This window comes from Ovis canadensis, chromosome 3 (assembly GCF_042477335.2).
Source record: "Ovis canadensis isolate MfBH-ARS-UI-01 breed Bighorn chromosome 3, ARS-UI_OviCan_v2, whole genome shotgun sequence".
In the NCBI taxonomy this organism is placed as follows: Eukaryota; Metazoa; Chordata; class Mammalia; order Artiodactyla; family Bovidae; genus Ovis; species Ovis canadensis.
Genome location: NC_091247.1, coordinates 220,560,234 through 220,588,180, shown reverse-complemented (window position 1 = coordinate 220,588,180; position 27,947 = coordinate 220,560,234). Strand labels below are relative to the sequence as shown.

At 52.7% G+C, this 27,947-nt stretch overlaps 1 protein-coding gene across 9 annotated transcripts; it reads left to right on the top strand.

Moving 5' to 3' along the window:
* Positions 1-255: 255 nt before the first annotated feature.
* Positions 256-27,330, top strand: ADA2 (adenosine deaminase 2). 9 transcript variants are annotated; one of them, XM_069585946.1, is made up of 10 exons: positions 256-625; positions 3,172-3,498; positions 4,988-5,213; positions 6,538-6,748; positions 16,418-16,545; positions 17,835-17,925; positions 18,468-18,576; positions 21,311-21,468; positions 21,924-22,126; positions 22,328-23,069. In XM_069585946.1, exons 1-10 carry the CDS (start codon positions 469-471, stop codon positions 22,425-22,427), a joined length of 1,710 nt encoding a protein of 569 aa, XP_069442047.1. In that variant the 5' UTR covers positions 256-468; the 3' UTR covers positions 22,428-23,069. The 9 variants fall into 9 exon arrangements, with proteins under 9 accessions (XP_069442047.1, XP_069442044.1, XP_069442045.1 ...); XM_069585943.1 differs by lacking the exon at positions 22,328-23,069 and adding an exon at positions 25,630-27,330 and having other exon boundaries at positions 422-625; XM_069585944.1 differs by lacking the exon at positions 22,328-23,069 and adding an exon at positions 25,110-25,981 and having other exon boundaries at positions 422-625.
* The last annotated feature ends 617 nt before the right edge of the window (positions 27,331-27,947 follow it).

The following is a 27,947-nucleotide window of genomic DNA, read 5'->3' as shown; positions in this document are numbered from 1 at the left end:
GTGCCCCTTCCCACCTCCCTTCCTCACAGCCCCTCTACCTCCCACCCCCATCCTCCACTGTCCTGCCCCCACACCCGTGATTCCTCTGAAAGCATTGACTTTTCATTTATTTTTTTGGCTGCACTGGAGATCTGTGGGATCCTAGTTCCCCAGCCAGGGACTGAACCCAGGTCCTCAGCAGTAAAAGCGTGAGTCCCAGCCTTTGGGCCACAAGGGAATTCCCAAACATCTACCTTTTGTCACTTCTACTTTTTCACCCACTGTCCAGTGGGTTGGCCCATGCTTCTCCCCATATTTCTGAGGAGGAACAATTCCCAACTTTTGTGAGCCAGTTCGAGTGCCTCCAGCCTGGGGGCACAGCCACTCATACCCCACCTACAAATGAGCATGACCCCCCTGCACGCTGACACACATACATAGCACACACCTGTGTGGCTCTCACATGGATGCTCACACACAGAGAAGCACATGTGTGCACACACAGATGCAGCAGGCCACACCCCACCCCCAGGCTGCAGGGAAGTGAAACCCTGCCCCAGGGAAGCGAAAGACTGTGAGCCCCGGCTTCCAATGGGCCTTTGTGGGAACGGAACCCACAGTCCTCTGTCTCTGGAGCTGTCTCAAGGTAACTGGGGTCCCTTGGGTGGGGCCTGGGGCCGAGCCGTTTAGGTGGCTGGGGGCACTAGGGACTCATCTGGGTGGGGGCCTGCCCTTGGGGTGATCCTGGGGGTGGGAGAGGCAGGGCAGCTGGGTTGCGCCACTTGCCAAGGCCCTAGTTTGTGACTCAGGCTCACAGACACACAAGTTCCTTTCTTAGTCTGTGAACAAGCTGTTTTTGTAGCATTTTTCTGCGCCTTCTTCTAGAAGCGTAAGTGCCAGGCCCTAGAGGGAGGGGATGAGTGAGCACCTGGACGCGATGACTTTTCGTCCTGCTCCGTTGGGCTGCTCCTGACCAGTGCTGGACACACTTCTGTCTGGCCGGCTGGGAGGGGCCCTGGGTGCTGGCCACGTGGATGCTGTGGGGTCCATGGGGAGGACGGAGTGGGAGGTTTGGGGGTGATGGCTCCTGTTTAATGTCACTGGGGGAGAGCGGATGAGGGGTGGGGTCCTGGGTGGAGGACATGGGTGGGATAAGACGGCTCTGTGATGGGGAGGGGTATGTGAGGGGCAGCGTCACTGTCCCCTGCCTGGAGATTTCAGGTTTGGCAAATACTGTCACCTGGGGAGAGATCGGAGGACCCGGTGAAGAAGCAGGGATTTTTCCCAAAGCCCTGCTCTCAGACTTGAGGTCCAGCCCTGCCACGCTGGGGTCTGATATAACCACTGAATAAACACCTAGCATAGTTGAAAGACGGCCCCGGAAAGGATCTTGGACAAGGTGTCCTGATGATGATCAAACTTTCAATTAAAAAAATATATATATATTTATTTAATTAATTAATTTGTCTGGCTGCATCTGGTCGTAGTTGCGGCGCCGGGGTCTTGATCGCTGCATTTGAACTCTCAGTTCTTTATTTGCGGCATGCACATTCTCACTTGCAGCCTGCGGTATCTAGTTCCCTGACCAGGGATTGAACCCAGGCCCCCCGCATGGGGAGCATGGCTTCTTATAAGTGTTTTATTCCACCTGAGCAAGGTTGACACACGAGTCCCACTTTGAGAAGCACTGGTGTCACCCAGTTCACCCTTGCCGCAAGAGAGGAGACAGGCCCACAGACATGAAGCGACGAGCCCGACGTCTCACCAGGACGTGCTCATTTAGGGCTGGGCCTGGGGTCTCCTCATTTACAGCCTCGATATTTCCTGGGAGAAAGGAGCATACCCTCAAGTATGCATTAGGAATTTCACATTTATGTGGTTCCAGGAGTCAGCCCAGGTCAGGGGCTGCCGGCAGACCCGACCAGGGAGCTCCTTGATTCTGCCCCCAAGCCCCCGCGCACTGGCCCCCCGGGCCAGCTGCTCTTTGGGACCTGCCGGAGGCTTCGGTGCTCAGCTTCGGAGACATCGCTGTTGAGTGACTGTGCTGCAAGCTCAGCAAGTCTTGCACACCCAGCGGGGCAGATCTTCAGTTCTGGGACGATTTCCTTCTTTTTTAAAAAATATTTTTCAAGGTCTTTATTGAATTTGTTACAATACTCTTTCTGTTGTATGTTTTGGTTGTTTGGCTATGCAGCATGTGGGATCTGAGCTCCCCGACCAGGGATTGAACCTGCAACCCCTGCATTGGGAAGCGAAGGCTTAACCGCTAGGCTGCCAGGGGAGCCCCTGGGACAGTTTCTTATATTATTTATTCCCTTTTTCCTCCCATCTATTCTTTCTTTTTCCTTCTGAAATGTCTGTTTTTTGGGGTGTTGGGTTTCCTGAACCCAACATTCTCTTCCTTTTCTTCGCTCCTGTTTTGTCCTGCTTTCTAAAATCTTCTCTTCAGTTCCATCTTTTAATATTGATGGCAAACACTTTACATGTCAGCACTCATGCTTTTAATTTCTGAAAGCTCTTTCCTGTTTTGTGTATTTTTCACACCGTGCTTTGCCTGTTTCGTAGACGCATGCGTCCTCGTTCCCGTAGGGAGGGTAACTGTGGTTCTGGACTTCCTTTCATTTTTCTGTGCTAGTTCCTTCTCTGTGCTATTTTTTTTAGTTCCTTTCTCATGTTGTGGGCTTTCTTCATAAGCCTCGCGACCTCCTGCTGTCTGGTTACTAAGTGAAAGTCGCTCAGTCGTGTCTGACTCTTTACGACCCCATGGACTGTACATTCCATGACATTCTCCAGGCCAGAATACTGGAGTGGGCTACTCTTCCCTTCTCTAGGGGATCTTCCTGACCCAGGGATTGAACCAGGGTTTCCTGCATTGCAGGCAGACTCTTTACCAGCTGAGCCACCAGGGTTATACTTGAAAGTAAAACCCAAACAGTCTATGGTGTCTTCCTCTGAATGTGAGCAGGGCTCGTTAAGGACGAGCTCCCATCTGGGAGCTTCATGACGAGTGTTTGTGTGGGGATACTGTCCTTGTGTGTCTTCAGGGGTCTCTTCTCCGGGGTCTTGGAGAAGAATTTTTTGTATGCTGCCTCCTGGTAATCTATTGAACCTCCTCCGGCTTCAACACTTAGATCTGTACTTTTCTGCCCCCTCCCCACCTCAAGTCTACAGCTGAGTGATCTCCTCTTCCAGGCATTCTAGCATCAATGTCGGGGCGGCTGGCCCTGCCCTCCCTGCTGCTGGCCGTGGTCGTGTCTTCTTTCCGCCCAGCCACGTCCACGTCCGGAGATGAAACGCGAAACCAGCTGTTGACGAGAGAGAAGATGATGCGGGTAGGGGGGCAGTTGGTGCTGACGCGGGAGGAGGAGCTGGCCAACCAGAGGCTCAGGGCCCTCAAGGAGGCTGAGATGCGTGAGGCCCTGCGTACAGGGAGCATCCTGCCCAGCATGCACTTCTTCCAGGCCAAGAGCCTTATTGAGAAAAGCAAGGTGTTTAACATCCTGAAGAAGATGCCTAAAGGTAGGGGCCTGGAGGGGAGGGTTCTGGGGCCCTGGGGACTTGGAAGAACTAAATTGCAGCCGGCGGTTTCTCTTCTAGTGGAGTGCAAACTCCATGGGGGCCCTGTGTGCTCTTTCTCACTGGTGGACAGGGGGCAGGGGTCCACATGACTTCTGTCCATCCTGGAAACCAAAACCCTGGCTCTGAGGGGACTCAGTGTCAGATAGACAGGGAGGGGGCCTGGGTGTCACCGGGCATCCAAGATGGGCCTGCAAGTTGTCCCCCACAAGAACCTCATTCTTCCTTTCATATGCTCTTCTAATCTTTCCAGGGGCCAAGTTACCAAACAGGATACATCCTAGACAAACACATTTCTCATAGTTCATTGCAACCATCCACTGGGGAAAAATGCACAACCTGAGAGTTGTGAGTTAAGTTTTATTTGGGGCCAGATGAAGACTATAGCATCTCAGATAATTCTAAGGAACTGCTCCAAAGAGGTGGCGGTGGGGGAGGGGGCGGTTAGTACATATGCGATTACGGTGAAGGGGAGTTCCTGCAATCAAGCACACATTTTTTGCAGGTTCCTGCTAGTCGCGTGTAGATTACTTCTAGTCACAAGGAGCAGATGTCACCATGAAGGATTTCAGTGCTTTTCTAGATATGAGGCGATGCAAGAAGTGGGTTCATAAGCTCATCTCCTGAAAATATCCAACTATCAGAAAGCTGTCCAGCCAGTTTTTCCTAGAGCACAGAAGGGCTCTTTTCTGCTCTTCACCCTGAACTTTCAGGGGTGTTGCAGCGCAACAGCCGCAGCAGCGCAGAATTTAATCCTTGTAGAAGTAGATGGAAAGTGCCCGTCTGTAGCTGAGACTGCTGCAGAAATGTGTCATCACTGTGAACAGGAAAGCGCACACATAAACTGCAGTTTGCAGCTTGGAAGGACTTTTCTGTACTTTTTTTTTTTTGTATTGTAGAGGTTAAAAAATGTAAAACCTGTGAGGTCGGTCAGGTCGCCTCACTGTTTAGGGAGGGAACATGGCAGAGCTCCTATAGTGTGACGCTTGTCATGAGGTGAGCGTCAAGGCCAGAGAGCAGAGGAGGAGAACACTGAGCCTCGAGTTGGGGTGAGGTCTGGAGGAAGCTGCTCGATGCTGACAGGAAGCAGGGAGCCAGCAGGCAGCGGATGGGGTGATAGGGAACCAGATGGGGGACTCGAGGATCCTGGGCAGACAGGCTAGGAGCTCCTCTTCTGAAACCCCCTCACATAGCGCTGGGCCACTTGAGGACTTCTTTGGAGGTCACGCTCCTGACAGGAGCTGGAAGCCGGTCTTCTAACTCCGAGCCTGCCTGCTGCCTCTTGAATGAGACCACCCAGGGCCCCTCCTGGTGAGGGAGGGAATCAGAGAACTAGGAGGCTGGGGCCAGCTCTGAGCTGCAGAGGGAAACAGCCCTGGGTTCCCAGGAACTTCACCCCGTAGAAACCCTGCCCACCCACTCTCCCCCTCAGGGGCTGCACTTCACGTCCACGACTTCAGCATCACCAGCCCGGACTGGCTGGTGAAAAATGCCACATACAGACCCCACTGCTATTTTTGCTTCACCCGGAGGGGGACCCTGCAGTTCAGATTTGCTCATCCTGCTCCCCCCACCCCGAAGCTGGCAGAATGTCCCCAGTGGGTTTTGCTGGAGAAGTTTCGAAAGGGGCTGCACAACGTCTCGGACTTTGACAACAGGTGGGTCTTGGTTTGCGAAGAGCTTGTCTTGCACCTGCACGAGTGGGGGTGGTGTGCGGTGTCCCTGTGTGACGGACCTTTCTAGAAACACTGACCTTAAAGAAATCAGGAGGCTTTTTCTCTTAACCGGACGGGATGCTTTGCTTCACCACAGTGTTCCACGCCTTTTCCATCCAAGGCAAGCTCCTGGTACGTGTAGACCCAATTTGATCAGCAACACTGCTGCTGTGTCTGGACCCTCAGCAAGGGTAGAGACAAGGAAATTCCCCATTCCCAGAGCTGAGAGGGTCCCAGGTGGATGAGATAGCCTGAAAACATAAGCAGCATCTTCCCAACAGACCTATAAAGAATTGCTATAATAACTGCTCTAATCAGAGAACCATCTACAGAGGGCTTTCTGGAACTGTTTCCTTTATGAGCAAGAAAATGCTGCTCAGCCTGGGTAAGGAGGTTGCCCAAGGCCACACAGCTGGTGAACAAATGGCTGAACAGGGAAGTAACCCGTGTCTTGGGCTGCCAAGTCCACAGTCATTTCCGTCAGACCTCGAGGGTAAGCTTACTGGGGCCGCCCCAGTGGGATGCCAATGACAGTGACTTACAGGAGAGAAATGTATTTTCTCACAGTTCTTGGAGCTAAAACTCCAAAATCAAGGTGTGAGCAGGTTTCTCTGAGGCCTCCATCCTGGGCTGGTGGCCAGCCGTCTTCTCACTCTCTATGCAACCCTAGGGTCTAGGATGCTGGCCCTGTTCGTGCAGGTCTCTGCCCTTGGTGCTGGTGGTTTAGTCACACAGTCATGTCCGACTCTGTGCGACCCCATGGACTCCAGCCCGCCAGGCTCCTCTGTCCGTGAGATTCTCTGGGCAAGAGTACTGGAGTGGGTTGCCATTTCCTTCTCCAGGGGATCTTCCCAACCCAGGGATCAAACCCTCGACTCCTGTGTCTCCTAGATTGGCAGGCAGATTCTTTACCACTGAGCCACCTGGGAAGCCACCACTACCACCTCCTCCTGAAAGGCCCCATCTCCAAACACAGTTACACTGGGGATTCGGGTTCAACATATGAATTTGGGGGATGCAATTCAGTGCACGACACCCTCCAAGGCGAGCTTGACCTGGGATATTCGTTCTGTGGCGTCAGCCTGGCTAAGAGGTGGAAGGCAGCAGGTGGGCCTGATTAGAGTGTGTGTGTCCTGCCTGCTGTCTCCTGGGGAGCAAGTGCAGGTCCTGGGGTGGAGGGCCTCCATCAGGGTGCCAGGGCAAGGGTCTTGCAGGGCCGGGGTGACGGCCTGTGGCAAGCCTCCCCCGATCCTCTGTGTCCTGACAGCCTGCTGAGAAATTTCACTCTGATGACCGAGAACCCCCACGTGACTTACGCAGACCAGGATGCGATCTGGGCCAAGTTCAAGACCATCTTCTTTGTGCTGAGGGGCCTGGTGAGCTACGCACCCGTGTTCCGGGACTACCTGTCCCAGGGCCTGGAGGAGTTCTACCAGGACAACGTGCTCTACCTGGAGATCAGAGCCTCGCTGTACCCGGTGAGCCGTCACTGCTCACCTCTGCTTGGGCCAGGCTCTGCTGTCACCCCGCAGAGTGACAGGGTGACACTGGTTCTCCACCCTGGTGCTCCGCAGCACCAAGCACCGGCTTCACCCCCAGGGGTCTGGTGCCTGACCAGGGGCCGTGTGAACGTGGAGCCCTGGAACGCGCTGGGCTGGCCCTCACTGCCCGTCACCTCCCTTCCCCCGTGACCCCCACGTCCCAGCGCCCCCAGACACTCGGGGCCTGCTGGTGCCTGGACACCTAGCCCTGGACTCTGGGCAGTGCCTCGGGCCTGGACGTCCTCGACCGTCTTCTTTCCTGTCAAAGCGCGCTGCAGGGTGGTGGCCTCAGTGCAGGGACACTGAGCCAGCTGGTACACGGGCCTGGCTGCGTGTAGAGTGGGGGATGGGAAGTCCCTGGGGGTCCGTCTTTTCTGTGGGCAATAGAATGTCTGATTTGACTTTGAGGAAGGAAGGTCAAAGGGAAAGGAATGGAAAAGATTAAGAGGAGCCAAAAATATCCCAAAGTGTTAAAATATTGAAAAAAAAAATCGCTGAGTAGGACCTTGCATGTCGGCCAGTGGAAAAGGGTGACAGAGTCTCAGGTACACGAGCTGGACAGACCTCAGCTTTGCTGAGGGGTCTCGGGCTCCAGGCTGGGGGCAGGGTGGGCGTCCCATGAGGAGCCCAGTGGAGCCAAGTACAGCCGAGAGAGGATGCTCCTGGTGGGTCTTTGAAGAAGACTTCTGGGGGGAGGCTGGGTTGGGGTGTCCTAGGTACTGACTGACTCCCTCTGGGGGACACCCAGGAGTGTGAATGCTTTGTAGTGCAGGGGAGCGGCTCACCCTCAAGTTGTCCCTCGGCCTTTGGGTTATTTTGAGCAGAAATAGACAAGGCCCATAGGACTCAGGAAGAGCCTTTGACCTTCCCCCTAAGTAAAAAATAGCACTTTTATTTATTTACCCATTTTTGGTTGCGCTGGGTCTTCGTTGCTGGCCGGGTTTTTCTCCGGTTGCGGTGAACAGAAGCGATCTTTCATTGTGGTGAGCGGGCTTCTCACTGCGGTGGCTTCTCTTGTTGTGGACACAGGCTGTAGGTGTGCAGGCTTCAGTGGCTGGAGCTCCTGGGCTCCAGGGCAGAGGCTCAGTAGTTGTGATGGATGGACTTAGTTGCTTCATGGCATGTGGAATCTTCCCAGACCAGGGAAGAGAGAGCCATGTCTTCTGCGGTGACAAGTAGAGTCTTATCCACTGCACCACCAGGGAGGTCCTCCTCTAAGTTCTTAAAGAACCTAGATGAAGGGCCCATTCCCAGAATAGAGCTGTCACCAGTCTCTGCAGAGAACACGGCAGGTGTGGTACAGAGACTTCAGGGCCTGAGACCAGAGTCCTCTCTGTCCCTTGTCCCTGCGTTCACCAAACACTTGCTGTTTATCACCCTGTGAATTGCCTTCTTCCCCTTTGAAGTCCCAAACTCCCACCCCCAACACCCTCTTTGTCTTGAGCTGAAGACGGTATTTAAGGCGAGGGCTTCAGCCATTTGGGTGAGTGGCTCCCTATTCCTGGGTCTCTCCCACATACAGATGTTATGAAGCTTGTGCTTAATTTTCTCCTGTTAATCTGTCTCATGTCAGCTTAATTCTTAGACCAGTCAGAAGAACCTAGAAGGGTAGAGGGAAATGCCACCCCCACTCCCCATCTACCCTGTCCCCCCCAGTCCCCACCCCCACCTGCCCTCCACCCTCCACCCTCCTTGACAGCTGGCCAGTTGCCTAGGTGGCCCCAGGCTGCCAGTTCAGAAACCCTGGCAGAAGGTGAGAACCCTTATCCATCAGTCAGTCCCCGGATCTCTGCCTGCAGGGCTTTTGAAAGCAGGAGTGGTAAGAGTCTTTTTTCTAGTTTCTAAAATTAGGTCAGCAGGAGAAAATATTTGTGGAGTTGGTTCCTGGGGCTTAGAGCCTCTGGGCCGGTGAAGTTGGTAGAGCTCTGGGCTTGTTAATCCTTTTCCTCCCAGAGATGGTGTCTGTTTTCCTGTGTCTCTGTCTGTTGTGTCATAAGGAGGAAAACCTTTGGCACGATGCCTTTTCCTGTTTTCTCTTTCTGTTTTGAGAGTTTAGCCTCAGGACCAGTGAGGAAACTCGCCCTGGTCCTGCCATCCAGAAGGTGCAGGCACCAGGGCATTTGGTGGCCAGTCAGATCCAGTGGGATTCTGGGCTGTCACTGCTGGAAGCGCATAATCGTGCTGGCTCCCAGGAGGGCTTATCACAAGGGGTCTCCATCCATGGGGGACTCTGTCATCTCAGCCTTCACTACAGTCTTTGCTTTCTCAGACCACCCTGGGGGAGTGAACTCTCTGGATCTGGTGTGGCCATGTTCTTTGCCCCCTCCCGTGACACCTCTTGTTCACGGCTAAGCCACGGAAAGCCTGATTGGTGTGTGTTGGTGTTAAGATCCTCCTGTCCACGATGGACACTTTGAACTGGAAAAACTTCTAAATTGGTAGATTTTTTAAAGTGACCTCTCTTTGTAAACACCTGTCTTATTGGTACCAATGTTAAGACCAAAAGGTGGAAACAAAGAAATGTAACCTTAACTCAAACAAACGGAATGGTTTGAGAAGCAGAATGGAATGGGTCTTTCAGATGCTGATAAAGACGTTCTGTTAATTAGCAAGCCAGTGGGAAGAAGGGCCCTGGAGAAAGGGAAGGGGAAGAGGGGAGCTGTTATGGACTCTTCCCCAAAAGGTGGACAATTGTAAAGGGTCACTGGGTGGGGGGAACCACAGGACTGGTCACAGCAGCGGGGGAAACTTCAGATGGTTGTTAAGAAATGGGATGAGAACAGTGGACATTGATGAGATTAAAACAGGTTTTGATACAGCACTCCCTAAGGTTGGGTGGGCTAAAGGGACCTCCTACCAGTTTACCTAACATGAAAGGGCCCCAAACAAGTCCTCCCCTCTCTTTACCCCAGTTTGGAGAAATTTAAAAGCCAGAATGCAGAGATGATAGCCAGTAAGCTGACCCACGATCACCAGGGGCAACAGAGGCTGTTTAACCAAGTTAAAGATTGACAGGAAGGCTTGGGTCTCTGGGCTGGATCCCTGGCCAGGGACCTAAAGCCTTTTGCAAAGACGAGTGGAGGGAAGTTCCCCCAACTCCTCGAAGCTGGGGCCCCGTGAGTTGCGACACCAAAGCCACTAGTGGAGCTGACTAGGGGTGTGAGGGTAGACGAGGTTATAAAGGTCAGAATGTTGGAGCGAGTGTTTGATGGGAACGGCTGTGATATCCAGCTGACAGTTTCCAGACTGTCTGCCCATTCACCCAAATTACGAGTAAACTAAGGGCTCGAGGACTGACTCCAAGGGCAGTATTTCAGTTTTGTTACCAAATGCCATAGTCGTTGTACGCTCAGAAATTCTCCTGTTTGTACACCCAGAAGTAAAAAGGCTCCAGAGACTGACGTACATTGACCAAGGTCGTGAGTGACAGATGTATACACAAGAAAGTCAGAATACAGTCTTCAGAGAAAATTGTCGATTAGACCAGACACGTAGGCTTCCTGATTGGTAAATTCTCTCTGGAAGGCGAATCTGTTTCTTTTAAGTGGAAATGTAGTTGGTTTACAGTATTGTTCTGGTCTCTGTTGTACAGTGAAGTGACTGCATTTTACACACATCCTAAATGCTCGTTTCCACCATAGGTTATCCTAGGAGATTGAATATAGGTCTCTGGGCTATGCAGTAGGATCTTGTTGTTTATCCGTGCTGTATACACCTGCTAATCCCAGAGCCCCAGCCCTTCGCTCTTCCCAAGCCTCCTTAGCAACCACACGTCTCATCTCTGTGTCTGTGCATCTGCTTCAGTTTTGTAGATAGGTTCATTTGGGTCATATTTTAGATTCTACATCTGAGTGATATCATTTGATATTTCTCTTTCTGACTCACTTCACTTAGTATGCTAATCTCTAGTTATATCCATGTGCTGCAGCAAATGGCATTTCATTCTTTTTAACAGCTGAGCAATATTCCATCCTATATATACCCCACATCTTCTTTATCCATTCATCTGTCGATGGGCATGTAGGGTTCTTCCAATCTGGGCAACTGTAAATAATGCTGCTATGAGCATAGGGGTGTATGTATCTTTCTGAATTAGTTTTGTCTGGATATATGCCCAGCAGTGGGATTGTAGGATCATATGGTAGCTCTATGTTCAGTGTTTTGAGGAACCTCCATGCTGTTCTCCATAGAGGCTGTACCAACTTGCATTCCCACCAATAGTGTATGAAGATTCCCTTTTCTCCATGTCCTCTCCAGTGTTTATTATTTGTAGACTTTTTAGTGACAGCCTTTCTGACTGGTGTGAAGTGATACCTCACTGTGGTTTTCGTTTGCATTTCTCTAATAACGAGTGATGTTGAGCATCTTTTCATGTGCCTACTGGCCATCTGTATGTCTTCTTTGGGGAAATGTCTATTAAGGTCATCTGCTTATTTTTCTATAGTTTTTTTCTTGCTGGATTGTATGAACCGTTTGCATATTTTGGAAATTAAACCCTTGTCTACTTCATCATTTGCAAATATTTTCTCCCGTTCCATAGGCTGACTTTTCAGTTTTTTAATGGTTTACTTTGCTGTGAAAACCTTGTAAGTTTGATTAGGTACTATTTGTTTATTTTTATTTCTATTGCCTTGGGTTGAAGGCAAAGCTTTTAAAATTTTTTAAATTTATTTATTTTTGGCTATGCTACGTCTACAAGTGGGCTTTCTCTAGGTGTGGTGAGCAGTTGCTACCTTCTAATTTGCCGTGCAAGCACCTCTCATCATGGTGGGTTCTCTTATTGCAGAGCACGACCTCTAGAGTTTGGGCCCAGTAGCTGTGACACAGGGCTTAGTTGCCCCATGGAGCATAAAATCCTCCCGGACCAGGGATCAAACCCATGTCCCCTGCAATGGCAGGCGGATTCTCAACTACTGGACCACCAGGGATGTCTGAAGGCAAATCTTAACTTCTACTGAAGCCAAACTATCTGATATTTTTCTCCTTCAGAATCTGATAAATTTTTAAATCCTGGGTGGGATCCCTAAAGGGACTCTATTGCCCTAGTGTGACTGGCTGAGTTGGCAGGCCCTGTCGTGGAGGCTGATCCTGCCCTGAGAACCAGTCATTCCAGAGTCAGGTCCCCTTCCCCCCACGCTCCAGGTCTCTACTCTCCTGTGCATCCTGGACTGGCCCCCTTTCCCTTGGGAATGTTCATCCTCCTCCAGGTCATCCCAGGTGAGGGTGGGCATCTCTACCAGAATCTGGTGTGTGTTTGATGGTTTAATGCTGAGTACAGACTTTTGTTCCTACTTCTGATTCTTGGGAAGTGGGAGTGGGACTGACCTTGCCACCAGGAGAACCTTTGCCAGCCTTGTGAACAGAGTCAATAAATACAAATGCTCCTTTCAACAGAAAAGAGAGAGTCCAGTCCACCTTCCACTAGGAGAATTTTGGAAAGAGGTGAGCTGGCCTAGGGCTGGCCTGTGAGGGGCAGAGGACAGGGCAGCTCCCAGAGCCATCATGCCCAGTGTGCCCTGAAACCCCATCTCTTCCTCTAGCCCCGGCTCCCCACCTCCAGTCCATCTCCTCCGGAGTCTGGCTCAAGCCCCGCCTCCCCCTCCCCCTTCCTGGAACGGGCTTCCTCCCAGCTCTGGAGCCCCAGTTAGACTGTGAGTCATTCCAGACCACCTCCCCCCACCCAGGTCTTCCAGAAGCCCCAGGAGTGGTCATCACACTCAGGAGTGGTGGGTGTACATGGGACTAATCTGGAGGCGCTCTTTGGCCCCCAACCTCCCAGGATCCCAAATTTGAGGTCTTGAGTGGGGCCAGGAAGCAGCCCATTTAATTAGCCAGCCACCCCTGCCCCCACCCTGAGGTTCTGATTCAGGCTGTCTGACCCAGACCACACTCTGAGACCTTTTCCAAGCGCTTCATCTCATCTGAGCCTCACAACCTGCAAGTTACCACCGTGGGAATGAGGTGGGGAAGGGTAGAGGGGCCTGGCTCAGGCCACATGGGCAGTGAGCAGGGACTGGGCTTTGAGACTTGCGGGTCCACACTGCATCTCAAGAGATGCTCCCTGAGGGGGTCCAGCCGGGGGTCGCTTCCTGTGGTCACATCCTGCCGGCTTTCTCAGAGTAGGGAGTGGGAGGAGGCCTCCACACAGGGAGGGGCCTTGGGCCCCGAGGGGGAGGGGAAGAGGGGAGAGATGGCGGGGAGAAAGGGTCTAAGCCTGTGGAAGGCATCTGGGGAAGTTGCTGAGGAATTGCATGGAGGGTCGGCTTCCTCACCCCTCCCCCTCTTGCCACGCCCCCTGGGGACAACTGGTTCCGGGGTATCCCCTGAGGAGCCGCCCAGCTCCCCTCTCCCAACCCCCTCTGGATCCAGCCAGGATTCCTAGAAGGTGGAGGCCCAGGGGCATGGGATCTGCCCATGGTTCTGGCCTGACCCGGGAACAAAGGCCCCTTGGTGTGGAGAGTCTCGGGCTGACGCCTTCATTCCCCAGAGTAGGGGAGCCATCAGCACATTGCCAACCCAGACGTCTGCCCTGGAATTCTCTGCTGAGCCCCGGCCTGCCCTCCCTGCTCGTGGGGCTAATTCAGGGCCTGGGACGAGGTTTGATGGACCAGGCCGCCGGCCCAGCCTCCTATTGTGTCACTAATGCCCCATCACAAAGGCCACTCGTCCTTAGCAACAGTTGCTAGGCGGGTCTGATCTCCCTGGGCCCCATCCCCGCCCCCACGGCCGGAATCGGAGGCTCCAACTGGATCGGGTCAGCCTTCCGAGCGGAGCTCCCAGGGGTCTATCCTCGGCCCTGACCCGTGGGCGGTCTTGCGGTTGGGGGGACATGCCTGGGAGCCCAGGATGGTGGTTCCCAGACACCTTGGATGCTGTCAGTGGTGTGACCAGCGGTCCTAGCGCTCCCCCTATCCACCCCCTGGGTTTTGTCCTGGATTCTCAGCAGACTGCTTCCCTAGGATCTCCACCTGGCTTTTGCTGTAGTGGTGGTGTTTCATGCCATTGCTGCTGCTCTGGGGAACCCTGACGGCAGCACCTTCTACGATGTTATTCTGTGACTGTGCTCCTCACAAGACTGTGAAACCTAGAGGCCCGAGATACAGGAGAATCACCTGGGCAAGGTTTTAAAAAACCAGCTTCTACCCCAGGGAATCTGATTTACTTAACCCAGGGTAGGACCCAGGCATGTTCTTCTCCCTGGGTGGCTGGAGACTTTGAGACCACCCCCCACCATGCCTCCAGGTAAACTCTACCACCCCCACCCCTCACTCCAGCCTGGGAGCAGGTGCGAGTTTCTTATCCTTTCTAAACCTCAAAATCCTCATCTCTAAAATGTGTACTAGGGGAGTGTGTGTACCAAGTCTCTGCAGTCGTGTCCGACTCTTTGCAACTCCATGGACTGTAGCCTGCTAGGCTCCTCTGTCCATGGGATTCTCCGGCAAGAATACTGGAGTGGGTTGTCATTTCCTCCTCCAGAAGATCTTCCGGACCCTAGGGATTCAAATTTTCGACCCCTTCTGATCCCTAGAGCCTATGCTCTGCAACAAGAGAAGCCAGCACCCTGAGAAGCCCCTGCACCACAACTCGAGAGTGGCTCCCACTCTCAGCAGCTAGAGAAACGCCCGCGCAGCAACAAGGACACAGCACTGCCAAAAATAAATACATAAATACAAGTTCTTGTAGTGACCATGTTTCACGCCATTGCTGAATTCTAGGGATCGGATTCGGATCTCCTGCACTGCAGGCAGATTCTTTACCGGCTGAGCCAGCAGGGTTCTTCGTCTCTAAAATGAGACCCGGCTGACAGTGCAATGCCTGGCGAACAGGAGACGCTCCATCGGTGCTTGTTCAGAGAGTCAGGCTGTCCAGGTGAAAGCTGCCTGCGTCTCCAGTCGAACATCTGGGCTGTAGTTTCTGGTTTGACACAAACGGATTGTGTGACCTCGAGCAATTCTGATCCCAAATGTCCCTTTGTTCCCTCAGCTTCATATTCTCTAATTCCATGATATCATAGACAGTAGAAATTCGTAATCTTACACTGGTTTATGAAAGTTGTATGTAGTTTGAATAACTTCCCCACGAATTTACAGTTCCTCAATTAAACTATAGTTAAGGCTTGAGATAATCTGAATTGAATCCAATGTTTGTTTGTTTGTTTGTTTTTTAATGTGGACCATTTTGTTAAAGCTTTAATTGAATTTGTTTCAACATTGCTTCTGTTTTAAGTTTTGGTTTGGTTTTGGGGCCACAAGGCATATGGGATCTTAGCTCCCTGACCAGGGATCGATCATCCCTTCACCCTCTGCACTGGAAGACGAAGTCTTAACCACTAGACTGCCGGGAAAGTCCCAGAGGCCAACAATTTTCTTCTTTTAACCCTTTTACTAGATCACTTCGCTTTAAGAAATTGTGTTTGTTTATTTAGTTTTGGCAGTGCTGGGTCTTTGTTGCTGGCTTTTCTCTAGCTGCTGAGAGTGGGAGCCACTCTCTAGTTGCCGTGCAGGGGCTTCTCGTTGCGGTGGCTTCTCGTTGAAGAGCACAGGCTCTAGGGATTCGGGCTTCGGACTTAGTCACTCCACAATGTTCTGTTCTTGGGGACTGCAAATTAAACTTACAAAAGCCACATTAACCGGAGGAAAGGCATAGCAATTTTATTTGATGCTAATGTTTTAACTTTATGTACATGGACATCTTCATGGAAAAGAAGTGAAGACCCAAAGAAGTGGGTAGGCCAGGTTCTTATACACTATTTTAACAAACGGTGATAAATTGTGGAGAAGCAGGAAGATGAAGGAAAGGGGGTTTGGCTTCTAGGAGTAGCAACTCGTGGGATGGTCAGTGTATGGGGGAACTAATAGAAGATAGGGGCTGTTTTCTCAGGTTTGTTCGGACCCAGCTTGGTGCCCCATTGCTGTCTCTGCTGGTGAGGGTGGGTGTCTCTCCTTCTGGAATAGGAGCTGGAAGGCGGTGACTTCCAGACAGAAATATACGTCCTGCTCTGAGGCAGACGGGCGGGCACGGAGATCTGTTTGCCTTTGTGCTTCTTATTTGCCTTTAGCTCAAAATAGTCCTGCAAAAAGTGATAGGTTTTGGGGGTGGCACATTCTGATACCCTTCAGGACCCCCAGAGATGGAGAAGCTAAAAGCCTGCTCTCCTCCACTGTGTTTTTTTTACTCTGTCAGACCTACTATGCATCCCTGGATCTTCCCACTCTGCCCCTGGCCATGTCACCTTGGTGTCCCTAGTGGCTTGGCTACCTCAGAGTCCCCCGCCTGTGGGTGGGAGAGTGGGGAAATGAAGAGGGTCCTCAGACCACTCTTTCTGGCTGGCATCCTGTCCTCAGCTGGCCTGCTGCTCATTTGCTGCACAAATACTTCCTGAGTACCAACTGCTTGCCAGACACTGTTCTAGGTGGAAGGACCCAGGCCTGAATGAGAAGTAGACATCCCAGCCTCACAGCACCAAGAGCATCATCCCATTCAGGGCTGGGACTTCTGGTCAACCTCAGAGGCTGTCAACCAGGCTCTGGAGATTGTTGGCAGTTGGGAATGGAGTTCTGCCTTGCTCACCTCTGACATCCGGCTGGGACCCTGCTTCCCTCACAGGTGTATGAACTGAATGGGACGGTCTACAGCCAAGAGTGGTTGGTGAGGACTTATGAAGAAGTGGCTCATAATTTTGCAAAAGCGCATCCTGGGTTTATTGGAATCAAACTCATTTTTTCAGATAACAGGTGAGAGTGAGTGAAGCTGAGCCTGGAGGAACTGAGAAGATGGGCTGTGGGCAAAGCCATGGGGATGGGAGGGGATGGGACAGGAGGAGAAAGGGGTGAGGAGGGGCAGGGAGGCTGTGGCCAGGGGCAGAGACCACCCCCCCACCACCGCCCTGCCGCCCAGGGTCTAAGCACTACGGGCTCCATGTGCCATGGAATTCCATGATGTGACCCACCCTGGCCTGGGTGGTCAGTTATGGGGTTAGTGTTTTTCCCTGCATGTTCCAATGATTTTGTTTCAATCTGTGGCTGGGTTCTGCCTCACAGCAGCCCCATCTGTATGGCATGCTCACACACTGTGAAGGCACACCCACCCTTGCTCCAAGCAAGGGCAGAAAGCCTATAGGAATTCACCTGACTTTGCCAAGAAAGAGTCTCCCTCTTGTTGAGGGGCAGTCAGTCTGGATAGGCTGTGCCATGTCCAGCTAGAGGGCTGGGGAGGGGCAGGCACCCTACTTGCTAAGCCATAGGAGGTGGGAGGGCAATCAGACCTCCCTGGAGCCCCTCCCCTCCTGGCGAGACCTGGGGCCGCTGAAGCTGGTGGGCCAGGGTGGAGCTGGCAGTAGTGGATGGTGAAGGCTCCCTGGGGGCTGGTGGCAGGAGCTCCAGGGCAGGACTTCAGTGCCAGCTGCTGTGGGCGCAGAGATGGATGGGCAGGTGTTGGGGGCACAGAGCTAGGGATCAGAGTGGGTGGGCCAACACCTTCCCCCATCATGGGCCTGCACCTTTTCTCTTGGTGCTCCTGTGGCGATGCTGTTGCCTGGTCTGGAAAGGAGAGAGCTTTGTGGGAGAGGAGGCAGCCTGGTCATCTGGTTTCCGGAGCACTCTGGCCTTTTTGACTGAGTCAGGGGCCAGGCCCAGGTGCCCCACAGGGACCGGGTGGCCGTGGCGTTTCACAGGTGCCCAGAGAGCAGAGAGCTGGACGCTTCCAGGACCATCTCTCAGGGACGCAGGGCAGGTTTCAATCACGGCCAGTTTTCTTCATCCAAATGCAGATGAGCAAAACTTGCCTTGTGGGCCCCTATCCCAATGGCTTTCCAGAGACTTGGGTCCCTCTGGAGCAGCCAGAGTCCTCGACAGGAATGGATTTGGGCAAAATTTCTGTGTTTAAGAGGGACCTAGCAGCCTGGATGGAGTAGGGTCATGTGCAGTTGTGCCGAGGGTTTGAGACGTGGCAGCTGGGAGCCCTGGATGTGGTCAACCGTCCACTTGGGAGCTGATGCCTGTGTTTCTCTCTGTCTCTCCCACAGAACCAAAAACGAGTCCCTCATCAAGAAATCCATCCAGACAGCCATGGGTCTTCGAGTCAAGTTCCCTGGGATAGTGGCGGGGTTTGACCTGGTAATGGGCGCAGCACGAAGCTCCCAGGGAAAGACTGGGAGGCCCTCCCTTGGGGTCTTGGGGGGTGAAGGGAGAGCGGAAGAGGTCAGAAGAAGGCAGGAAAGGATAAGTCCCGAACAGGAAGGGCCACGAGGAGGGGCTGCCCCACTCCCCGGTCTCCACACTGGGCATGACACCTGGCTCTTCAACCTGCAGCCCAGGGCGGGTGTCTGGAAGCTGAGGTGTGTCTGTACATCTTACCCAAGAGAGCTCACGCTCTTGCTCTCAGACCCACTGGGGCCCCTGAGCGGATCTCAAGGGCTTGTTTCTCTGGACCAGGGTGTCCTCCTGGGGTCCTTGGGGGCTGCTCATAGGCCAGCCTCCCCCAGATAAGGCGGGTGGTTATATCAGGGCCACACAGCTCTCTTTTATTCCCCAGTCCTGCTACTGGTCTCTCTTTATGGCTATGACAGAGGCCTTGGTAGTGGTGGCAGGTCCAGGGCACTCTAGCAAGGTGAGGCAGGGGGCCGGCAGGCACCCCACGTGCCTGCTCTGTCCTGCAGGTGGGGCGCGAGGACACGGGCCACACCCTGTATGACTACAGGGAGGCTTTGATGATTCCAGCCTCTCAGGGCGTTCATCTGCCTTACTTCTTCCACGCGGGAGAGACTGGTGAGCTTGCGACACCGTCGGGCACAGGGCTGATGGGCAGGGCCCCCTCAACATCTCCAAGGCTGCAGATAGGACCCCGGCCGGTGGAGTGACAGCCCCATAGCGGCTCACGGCGCGTGGCCGCTTCACGCACATTGTTGAGTCTATGCTGATAGCAGCGCCCAGAGAAGGGGGCATGGTGGTGCTGGGGCAGCTGCGCTTCACACACCTTACCCGGGGCTCTCACCTGGTCCTGCCAGGAGGGCACCCCACCCCAATCTCCAGGCGAGGAGCCCGAGGCTCCAGCCAAACAGGGTGACTGGTGCACGAGAAGGAGCTGGGAACCCTTTCTGATGATGTCAATTTCATAACGAGCAAACCCTGCTTTCGAGGTGGACTCATGTGCAAAGCCAAACCGTGGGAGGTTGGGGGAGAGGGACCAGGAGGCCAGTTCTGTGACTGAGAGGCACTGTCCACCCCCACCAGGCTGAGGGGGTGCTGCCTATCCACGTCCATCGGGCTGAGGTGGGGAACCTTAGTCTGCACCCACCCGGGTGAGGGGGCCCAGCTCTGCTCAAGCAGCCTGGCTGCCCTTGTTTCTGAACTGCCATCTGCCCAGCCAGGTCTCTGTCCCTCAAAGCTCTGTCCGTGGGCCCACTGGTCATTGCTCTGCCTCCAGATGCTCCTCAAAACATGTAAACCCTCAGCAGAACCAGCAGGTCGCGGCTGCAACGTCAGATCTCGGGGAAGATTTGGGGAGCTTAGACCTGCTGCACTGCACCCCTCAGAGCATCCGAGGCTCCGGCCACCTGAGAGGACCAAGGAGCCAAGGGCAGAGTCAGGATTTCACAGCCAGGCTGAAACCTGGCATCTCGCAGCGGCTCCAAAGTAAGGGTTCCCGCACATTAATCTCTTTTTCTGGACATTTCAAGTCCATTTGGAGCCAATTTAGATCAAAGTTGTTCTAGGAGATGTAGAGAAGGGTGTGTGGGGGATGGGAAGCTGGGATGGGTCAGGGCAGGCAAGGGGACGTGGCAGTTGTTACCCTTGAAGGCCCTGAGATTTGGTTGGGAAACCACAGTCATCTCTGAAATAAACTCAATGCCACGACATGGCCTTAGGAGAAGATTTTGCCAGGACTTGAATATTTAATGGGCTTCCCAGGAGGCACCAATACTTTGGCTGTCTGATGTGAAGAGTGGACTCATTGGAGAAGACTCTGAAACTGGGAAAGATTGAGGATAGGAAGAGAAGGGGATAACAGAGGATGAGATGGTTGGATGGCATCACTGACTCAATGGACATGAGTTTGAGCAAAGTCCAGGAGATAGTGAAGGACAGGGAAGCCTGGCATGCTGCAGTCCTTGGAGGTCACAAAGAGTTGGACACAACTGAGCGACTGAACAAAATCCAGGTGGCTTAGTAGGTAAAAAATCCACCTGCAATGCAGGAGAACTAGTGTTCGATTCCTGGATAGGGAAGATCCTCTAGAGGAAGGCATGGCAGCCCACTCTGGTATTCTTGCCTGGAGAATCCCACGGACAGAGGAGCCTGGTAGGCTACAGTCCATGAGGTTGCAAAGAGTCAGACATGAGTGAGTGACCCAGCATGCACCTTTGAAAAAAAAAAAAAGGAAAACATCTTTGAAAAGAAAGTGTTAGGAAACCGTGAAAATTCTTCCAAAGCACATGCTCTTACCAGCATTGGGAATTCTTGGGCTTCGTTCCCAAGAGAAACATGGAATTTTCACATTTCACATGTGGGTCAGCTAGGATGCTTTCGGTGTCCAGTAATGGGGCCCACACACCCTGTAGGCCCCGCTTTCAGGTCTGCTGTGATCGTTCACCGTAATCAACCTTGCCGTCCTCCTGGGCCTGGGATCTCTCCCCATTTAGTCACAGATAGTGAAGTCACATCCGGGTGTGACCACATCCAATGAAGCCAAAAAACAGCTGTTTCCTCCAGGGTAACTCCCTGAATGGGAGGGGAGCGGGAGCTGCAGGAGCCCTCCACCCCATCCCAGGCTGCTGGGAAGGCTGGCAGAGTCAGAACGGTCTTCTCACCCCGAACCAGGAGGCCCTGCCAGTGGGAAGGTCCAGTGGGGTGGCTTGTTCCTGCTGGCCGTGGCTACCTTGCCATGGGTTGTCCCAGGAGTTTTGTTAAAGACAGAAATTAAAGTAAGTGCAGATAGTGCAAGTCGTTACAGTGACAGTCTGCAGCACACTGTAAAGACCTTACACACGAAATTCCAAGAAAACAGTTTCTAGAAACAAACGTAAGATGGAAAGAAAGAATATGGGGAAAACAGGGGCAGGGAATTCCCTGGTGGTCCAGTGGGTGGGGGGGGTCTGTGCTTCCACTGCAGGTTTGATCCTTGATTAGGGAACGGAGATCTCGCGTGCCACCTGGTTCGGCCAAAAAAAAAAAAAAAAAAAGAAAGAAAAGAATACAGACTATGAGTCGAGCAGACCAAGACTTGAAGCCCACTTTTTCTGCTCTCTATGTGAGGACCTTCCCTTAGCCTATAAAGCCTGTGTGGGCTTCCGCTTCCTCACCTGTTACACACATACACACACACATAGGTACCCACAGGCGGGCCGTACCCCCTCCTGCAGTGTTGTCAGAAGGAAAAGTGTGTGCATATTTGTGTTAATGTTCATTTCTCTTCCTTTTCCTGCCTGGGAACTCTGGGGCCTTCACCTGCCGAAGGTCTGGGGTCCTATTCATTCTACTGAAGACCCCTCTCTATTCCCAGATTTGGAGGGAACTCCCGTAGACAGAAATCTTCTGGATGCTGTGATACTGAACTCGACCCGGATCGGCCATGGGTTTGCTTTGAGCAAGCACCCGGCAGTCTTGGCTGAAGCCTGGAAGAAGGACATCCCCATTGAAGTCTGTCCCATCTCCAACCAGGTACCGGCCTCCCCAGCCTCCCTCCCTGTGGTTGCTCTGTGACGCCCTTGTTCTCTGTGTCCTTCCACTCTCTGTCTCTCTCACTAGCATTCATGAAGCTTTTTAGGAATGGCCTCTGCCTAAAATGTTCCCGGTAATGAGGGTCCCCAGTGGCACAGGACCATGGGCAAAGCTGTAGACAGAGCTAAAGATGCCCTGGGGGGGAGGCAGGGGGGGAATGTGGGATCCTCCACTGCCACATGGCTCCTCAGGGCTCTGTGCTCAGGACAGCGGCTCAAGCTGGGCCAGGGGAGACCAGATGTTTGAGTAGGACTGGCTCTTCCTGCATAGGACTTTGCCCAGAGTTGTCCTGATGCCTGGAACAGTCATAGGGAGAGAAGGGCCTGATTCTGCTCATGGTCTCACCTCCCTCGTGACGACTCCTCAAGGATCCACGCTTGTCTCTGCCCGAGCAGGTCCTGAAGCTGGTGTCCGACCTGAGAAACCACCCCGCCGCCGTCATGATGGCTGCTGGGTACCCCATGGTGATCAGCTCAGACGACCCCTCAGCCTTCGGGGCCAGAGGCCTGTCCTACGATTTCTACGAGGCCTTCATGGGCATCGGCGGAATGTCGGCCGACCTGAGGACGCTCAAACAACTGGCCATCAACTCCATCAGGTGAGTCTGCAGTGCGATCCACTCCACACCGCCTGAGTCCACCACTCTGAGGCGTGGGCAGAGGTCCAGAAGGTTCCCGTGAGCTTCTCTGCCTCTTATGCCGTTACTGCTCTTGGACTGGGGACATGGAGCCCTGCCAACACCCGAGGTCCCCTCCTGCCCCCTCCCCAGGCTGACCTGGGCATCCTGCCCCCACCACAGGTACAGCACCCTGTCGGAGACCATGAAGAAGTCTGCCATGGAGACCTGGGAGGAGAGGTGGCAGAAGTTTGTAGCTGGGCTGGCCAGGGGCCCCAAGTGAGGGGACAGCTGTCTGTCACCCTCCACCTCTGCTTCCCTCCTCCCAATGGTCCAGAATCCAGGGAAGTCACCTCTGTTTGTCCATCAGGCCGCTGTGACTCTGGCCTGACTCACATGAGCCCCTAACTCATCTCCCTCTTCTCTTTGCCCTCTCCAGCTCATTTTCCCCAGAGCAGTGATTGTTTCAAGTTAAATTAAACCAGGGTACTCCACTGTGACAATTCAGAGCACTTAGAACTTGCCCTCCTCCACCAAGCTCCCACCGGGCTCCCAGCATCCTGTGAACAGGGGTCTCTCCCATGTCATCCCACCACAGGCCCCCAAGCACACTGGCCTCTGGCCTTAGGCCCCTCCTGGCTCTCTCAGCTGGGAATGCTGTTTCTCTCCACTTCCATCTGCTGCCTCCTGTCACCCTCAGGGTTCGTTTCAGGTCCTAGTCTCAGAAAGACTTGTCCCTTGGGGCACCTTGCTCGCTCCCTCCTGACTTCACCCGATGTATCATTACGGATTTATTTCTGCGCGGCCTCCCTCCCCCAGACCTTCAGCTGCACAGGCACTCGTGGCCAGTTCATGTCCAGTGCGAGCCAGGAGCCCAGCCTGCCCCTTGCCTGGTTGGCCCTCAATAAATGTTGTGTTGCAAGAATGCCTGTGCCCTGTCGTGCTGAGCTGGGTCAGATCCGTCTCCCAGCCCAGCCCTTGGGAGAAAGAGGGCAAAGAGCCAGCCTGGCTTTCCTGGGCCCTGGGTATGAAGGAGAACCAATGCCTTCCTTACAAGGCCCGACAATGTGAGTCTTCTTCTTATCCCCCGTCCCCTGCATGGAGCCCACAGGACCTCCCCCTGGGCTCGGGCTCCTGATGCTGGACAGCCTGCTGACTGGGGTCCTCAGCCACAGGCTGGTTCCCAGAGGGAGTCAGATAATCTCAAAAACCTTTTGATTCACAGCCTTCACCAATCCCACGGTGGGGCACACAGGTCCCAGTGCAGCTGACTTCGATTCAATGAATGGTGACAACAGAACATAGCAGAATGGGCTTCGCTAGCATGTTGCCATGGTCACGGGGTCTCCTTGGAGTGTAGGGTCTCTGATTTGGGAAAACAAACCAGCTGTGGTGCCTTCATTCTTGTTAAACAGGCAGAGTCCAAGGAGAGAACGAGAAACACCAGTAGGGCCAGACCTGAACTCACCAGGTTGCTGCTGGCAGAGAAGGGAAAGCTGGTTTCACACACACCTCCTGGGACTTCCTGAGGGGCCCTGACACGCTGATCTTCTAACCTGTGTTAGTTGAATTCTTATAAACAAAATCAAGGTGCACAGTGCGAGGCGGGCTTGCTGTTTCAGGAAATTTGTAGCAGAAGCTCCTGTTCACAAAACACCTTTTTCTGATTTGAACTCCAGGAGTCTATATTTCTTAGACTGAGGTCAAATTCCTTTTAAAAACTCTTTTATTATCATTTTGGCTACCCTGGGTTGAATCTCTCTAGGCTGAACACTCTCAGTTTCAAAAGGACAGGGTAGGGACCCTGCCTTCTAATGGAAGATGGTCCAGGTCACATTAGCGGATGGACACGAAAGATGACATAGAAAATGTCTGGAAGATAAAAACATCACATAGTGATTTTTCTGGTTCTACCATTTCTTCTATATTTATTAGCTGCCATTCTTCTGTAAGAAGAACTTTTTCTCATTGATCGATTGGTTGATTACCAGTATGGCTCATGGATTCTGGCTATCAGTGGTTTATAATCTATGACTATTGTTATTTATTTTGATGCCCAACTTTTGTAGATGTGGACATGGGAACTCTGTTAAGCTGGCTCCTGAGACTCTTGGAAAAATTCCTATTATTCTTTGATCACTTATTTGCTTTCTGACACAACAAAATGTTTTAGGTTCATTTTACACTTTCCATGTCTGTGGCTGAAGATCAACCATTTCTCCAAAGAGCTCTGGTTCTTTTTCATAGAGAATAATATTTAGAAGCCTTGATCTGGGCATTAGATGTACCTGTTGCTACTGATGTGTGTAAAAATAAGCAGACATACATAAATACAGTTTATATATGTATGTGTGTGTTTAGTCACTTAGTCGTGTCTGACTCTTTGGGACCCCATGGACTGTAGCCCACTAGGTTCTTCCGTCCACTGGATTTCCCAGGCAAGAACACTGGAATGGATTACCAATTCCTTCTTCAGGGGATCTTCCTGACCCAGGGATCAAACCCGTGTCTCCTGTGTCTTCAAGACTGCAGGCAGATTATTTACTCACTGAGCCATTGGAGAATCCAAGTTTATATATGTTAGAAGTGAAGTGAAGTGAAGTCGCTCAGGCGTGTCCGACTCTTTGTGACCCCATGGACTGCAGTCCACCAGGCTCCTCTGTCCATGGGATTTTCCAGGCAATATACTGGAGTGGATTGCCATTTCCTTCTCCAGGGGATCTTCCCAACCCAGGGATTGAACCGGGGTTTCTCGCACTGTAGACAGACGCTTTACCGTCTGAGCCACCATGGAAGTTCATATATGTTAGAATGCAATATATATTTAGACACGTACATTTTATGTTTCCAAATTTATCTGAGTTTTTAAAAAAACCATGGGTCTATATCCACATCTCCAATTCTATTAAAGACCATAGGGTTGATTCCAGCCTCAGCCCTCCCATCTCCCTCTGTTCCCCACCAGTGAGAACCTGGCACCCACGACCTCCAAGGCATCTTCAAGGCATCTTGATATTTGCTGATGCCCTTGTTTGTGGTCCCCCTTGGATCTCCGCTGCAGCCTTTTCCATTGGCCCCTCCCACTGGTCCCAGGTGCCTCCAAGGGAGGGAGAGGACAAGGGAGATGTTTGGAAGAAAGGAAATCCGTGGGCTTTCGTGTTCGGGAGCGACTTAACATAGGAACGGATTTACTGGTGTTACTGAAGCTCTGTCTCAGGGGCACTGACCCCCTTGCAAGAGAAGCTGCATTAGTGATTTTAAATCCTCTCTAAGAGGGACCTTCGAACTTGTCGTGACGCCTCAGAGGCCCCCCGTCCAGGTGGGCGTTCATCCGGGATGAGGCAGATGCAGAGCTGAGATCAGTTACAGTGAGGTCAGCACTCCAGCCTGGAAGGGGACCTGAGGCTCTCAAACCATCCTCTACCGTCGGGAGGCACTGCCAGGAACTTCCTCAGGAAGACCTGCCTGTTGAATTTTTTTTACAGCTCACCAGCAAATAGGTGGCTCACCCACCTCAGCCACCTTGAATGGATCCGCAAATGTCCCCTTCCCCAGATGAGGTGCTTGAATGACTGATATGAGCCACGCGCCTTGCAAGATTGGACCCCTTGAGGTCTGGCTATGTGTAGACGCATCTGTTGGCAGAATTAAATCAGACTGCTGATTATAATTAACATTATAAATGTTATAACATTATAAATGTTATTTTCACATACATGTTACTTTATACATATGTTTATACATGTTTTACATATGTTACTTTACATATATATTCCACATATATGTTACTTTAAATAGCAGTCATCCTAAAGACAATGCAACCTTCTTTGTCCTTTCTGCTGTGTCTGGAAGCGTGTTCATCCACCGTGCGGGGGCTGGCAGCATGGTGGGGGTGGCGAGCACTTTCAGATGAGAAATAGGATAGCTCCCAGTTCTCACCCGGATGGTGTGGCTCAGGCAGAGATGCTGGGTTCCACTGGGTCCAGGCGTTTCAGCCAATAGCCTTCAGGGTGGCCAGGATCCGATCTTCCAAAGGGCCTTTTCCTGGGGACTGTCTGGAGACCATGTTAGGGGAATAGGTATGCTAGGTCCAGCCAGACCTCCCTGGGGCTAAGCCCCCTCTTGGGGGTAAGTGTCAGGGGACTGGAAGGTTTAGATTCACAGAATGAGAGTTGGTAGCGGCCCGAAGATCATTTCATCTAACCTGAGTGACAGGGACTCAACTGGGGCCCAGAGAGGGCCAGTAACTCTCCCAGGTCACACAGCAGGTGACAGCCGCTTCCCTGGCTAAGTGATCACCTTACAACACGCAGCTATTTTCTCTCCTGTCAGGGGTTCCTTTATGGAGGGTGGAGTTCACTCTAACCAGCTCCTAACCCACCCACAGTCGCTCCATTCCCGTCTTAGTTCAGCGAGGCCAGGACGCATCAGGTCTCAGGCGGCAGTCTGACCCTTCCCCTGCCCTCTCTTGAGAGCCCCTGATTAGCCTTCGGCGGTGTCCCAGCCCCGGAAACTGTCTCCGCTTCCTGTGGCCCGGGAGGAACGGATTCTTGCCCGGAGCCTTTGTCCAGGGTCCCCCGCTCCCCCGCCCCCAGGGGCTGTCGTTTGGTAGGAAGTGGCGCGAGGAAGCAGCAGGCGCTGCGCGCGGCGCGCACCTGTTGCACCTGCGTTGGCAGCATCCGCGGCGGGCGGCGCGCGGCTGACCCCTCGTGGCCGCCGTAGGTAGAGCAGGCGCCGCCGCTCGCTCCCAGCGCCCTCCCGGGTTCAGACCCGCCGGCTGCGCGCGCTTCCTTCTTCCAGGTGAGCGAGCACACCTGGGGTCTGTGCCCCCGGCTTCGGCCTTATCGCTTACACTGCCCGCCTCCCCTGCTTTGCCCCATCCGCTCCGGGAAGAAAGGCTTGCTCCTGTCGTGGACATCCTGCGCTTTGAACCGGCTTAGAGCTCATAGTGGGAGGAGAAGGTAGGGCCACCGCAGTGTTAAATTTTGTTACATTTAAAACGAAAAGTTCGAATACACATGGAATCACATTTCAAAAATCAAAAAACACGAAAAGGGATACTTTGAAAGGTTTATACCCCCCCTCTACCCCCGCCCCCGACCTTTTCCACTCCACCTATTTCTCCCACCACGTTTATTAGTTTTTTGTGTGTGTTTCTTTGCATAATAAACAAGTGCACATGTAAACTCTGTTTCCTTTTCTGTGATGAAAGGCGCACATTGCCCACCTGTCCGGAGCTTTGCTTTGCTTTTAGTTGAGGGTCTTCCTCCCACCTCTTCCCTCCCTGCCTCTGTCTCAATCAGGGTTTGGGGGTGGGGTGGGAAGACACACCAGAGCTTAATAAACAAGGTCCTCTAGCTGACACCTGGGTTCTTTTCTTTCAAATGTGTGTGTGTGATAGTCGCTCAGTCGTGTCCAACTCTTTTCGATTCCATGGACTGTAGCCTGCCAGGCTCCTCTGTCCATGGGATTCTCCAGGCAAGAATACTGGAGTGGGTTGCCATGCCCTCCTCTCTTTTCAAATATATGTTAGGCTAAACTCTTGGAACTTCCCCGCCCGTCCAGTGGTTAGGACTCCATGCTTTCACTGCTGAGGGTGCAGGTTCAATCCCGGAGCTAAGATCCCTCAAGCTGCAAGTTCTGGCCAGGCCAAAAAAATAAGACAAAAAAACTCAAAAAGCCCAAACTCTTGCAATATAATAAGTAGCTAATTTATGCAATGAATGAATAAAGAGCCAGGTGACAGAAACCCTGAGGGCAAGTTCCTGGGCTTATAGACAGCACCTCCACCACCTCCGCGGGT

Bases quoted from the DNA above. Each gene is read 5' to 3' on its own strand.
- ADA2 (XM_069585946.1), top strand. From the start codon at position 469: ATGTGTGCACACACAGATGCAGCAGGCCACACCCCACCCCCAGGCTGC. The intron at 3,499-4,987 runs GTAGGGGCCTGG...TCTCCCCCTCAG, and splicing joins CCTGAAGAAGATGCCTAAAG to GGGCTGCACTTCACGTCCAC. The intron at 22,127-22,327 runs GTGAGTCTGCAG...CCCCCACCACAG, and splicing joins CTGGCCATCAACTCCATCAG to GTACAGCACCCTGTCGGAGA.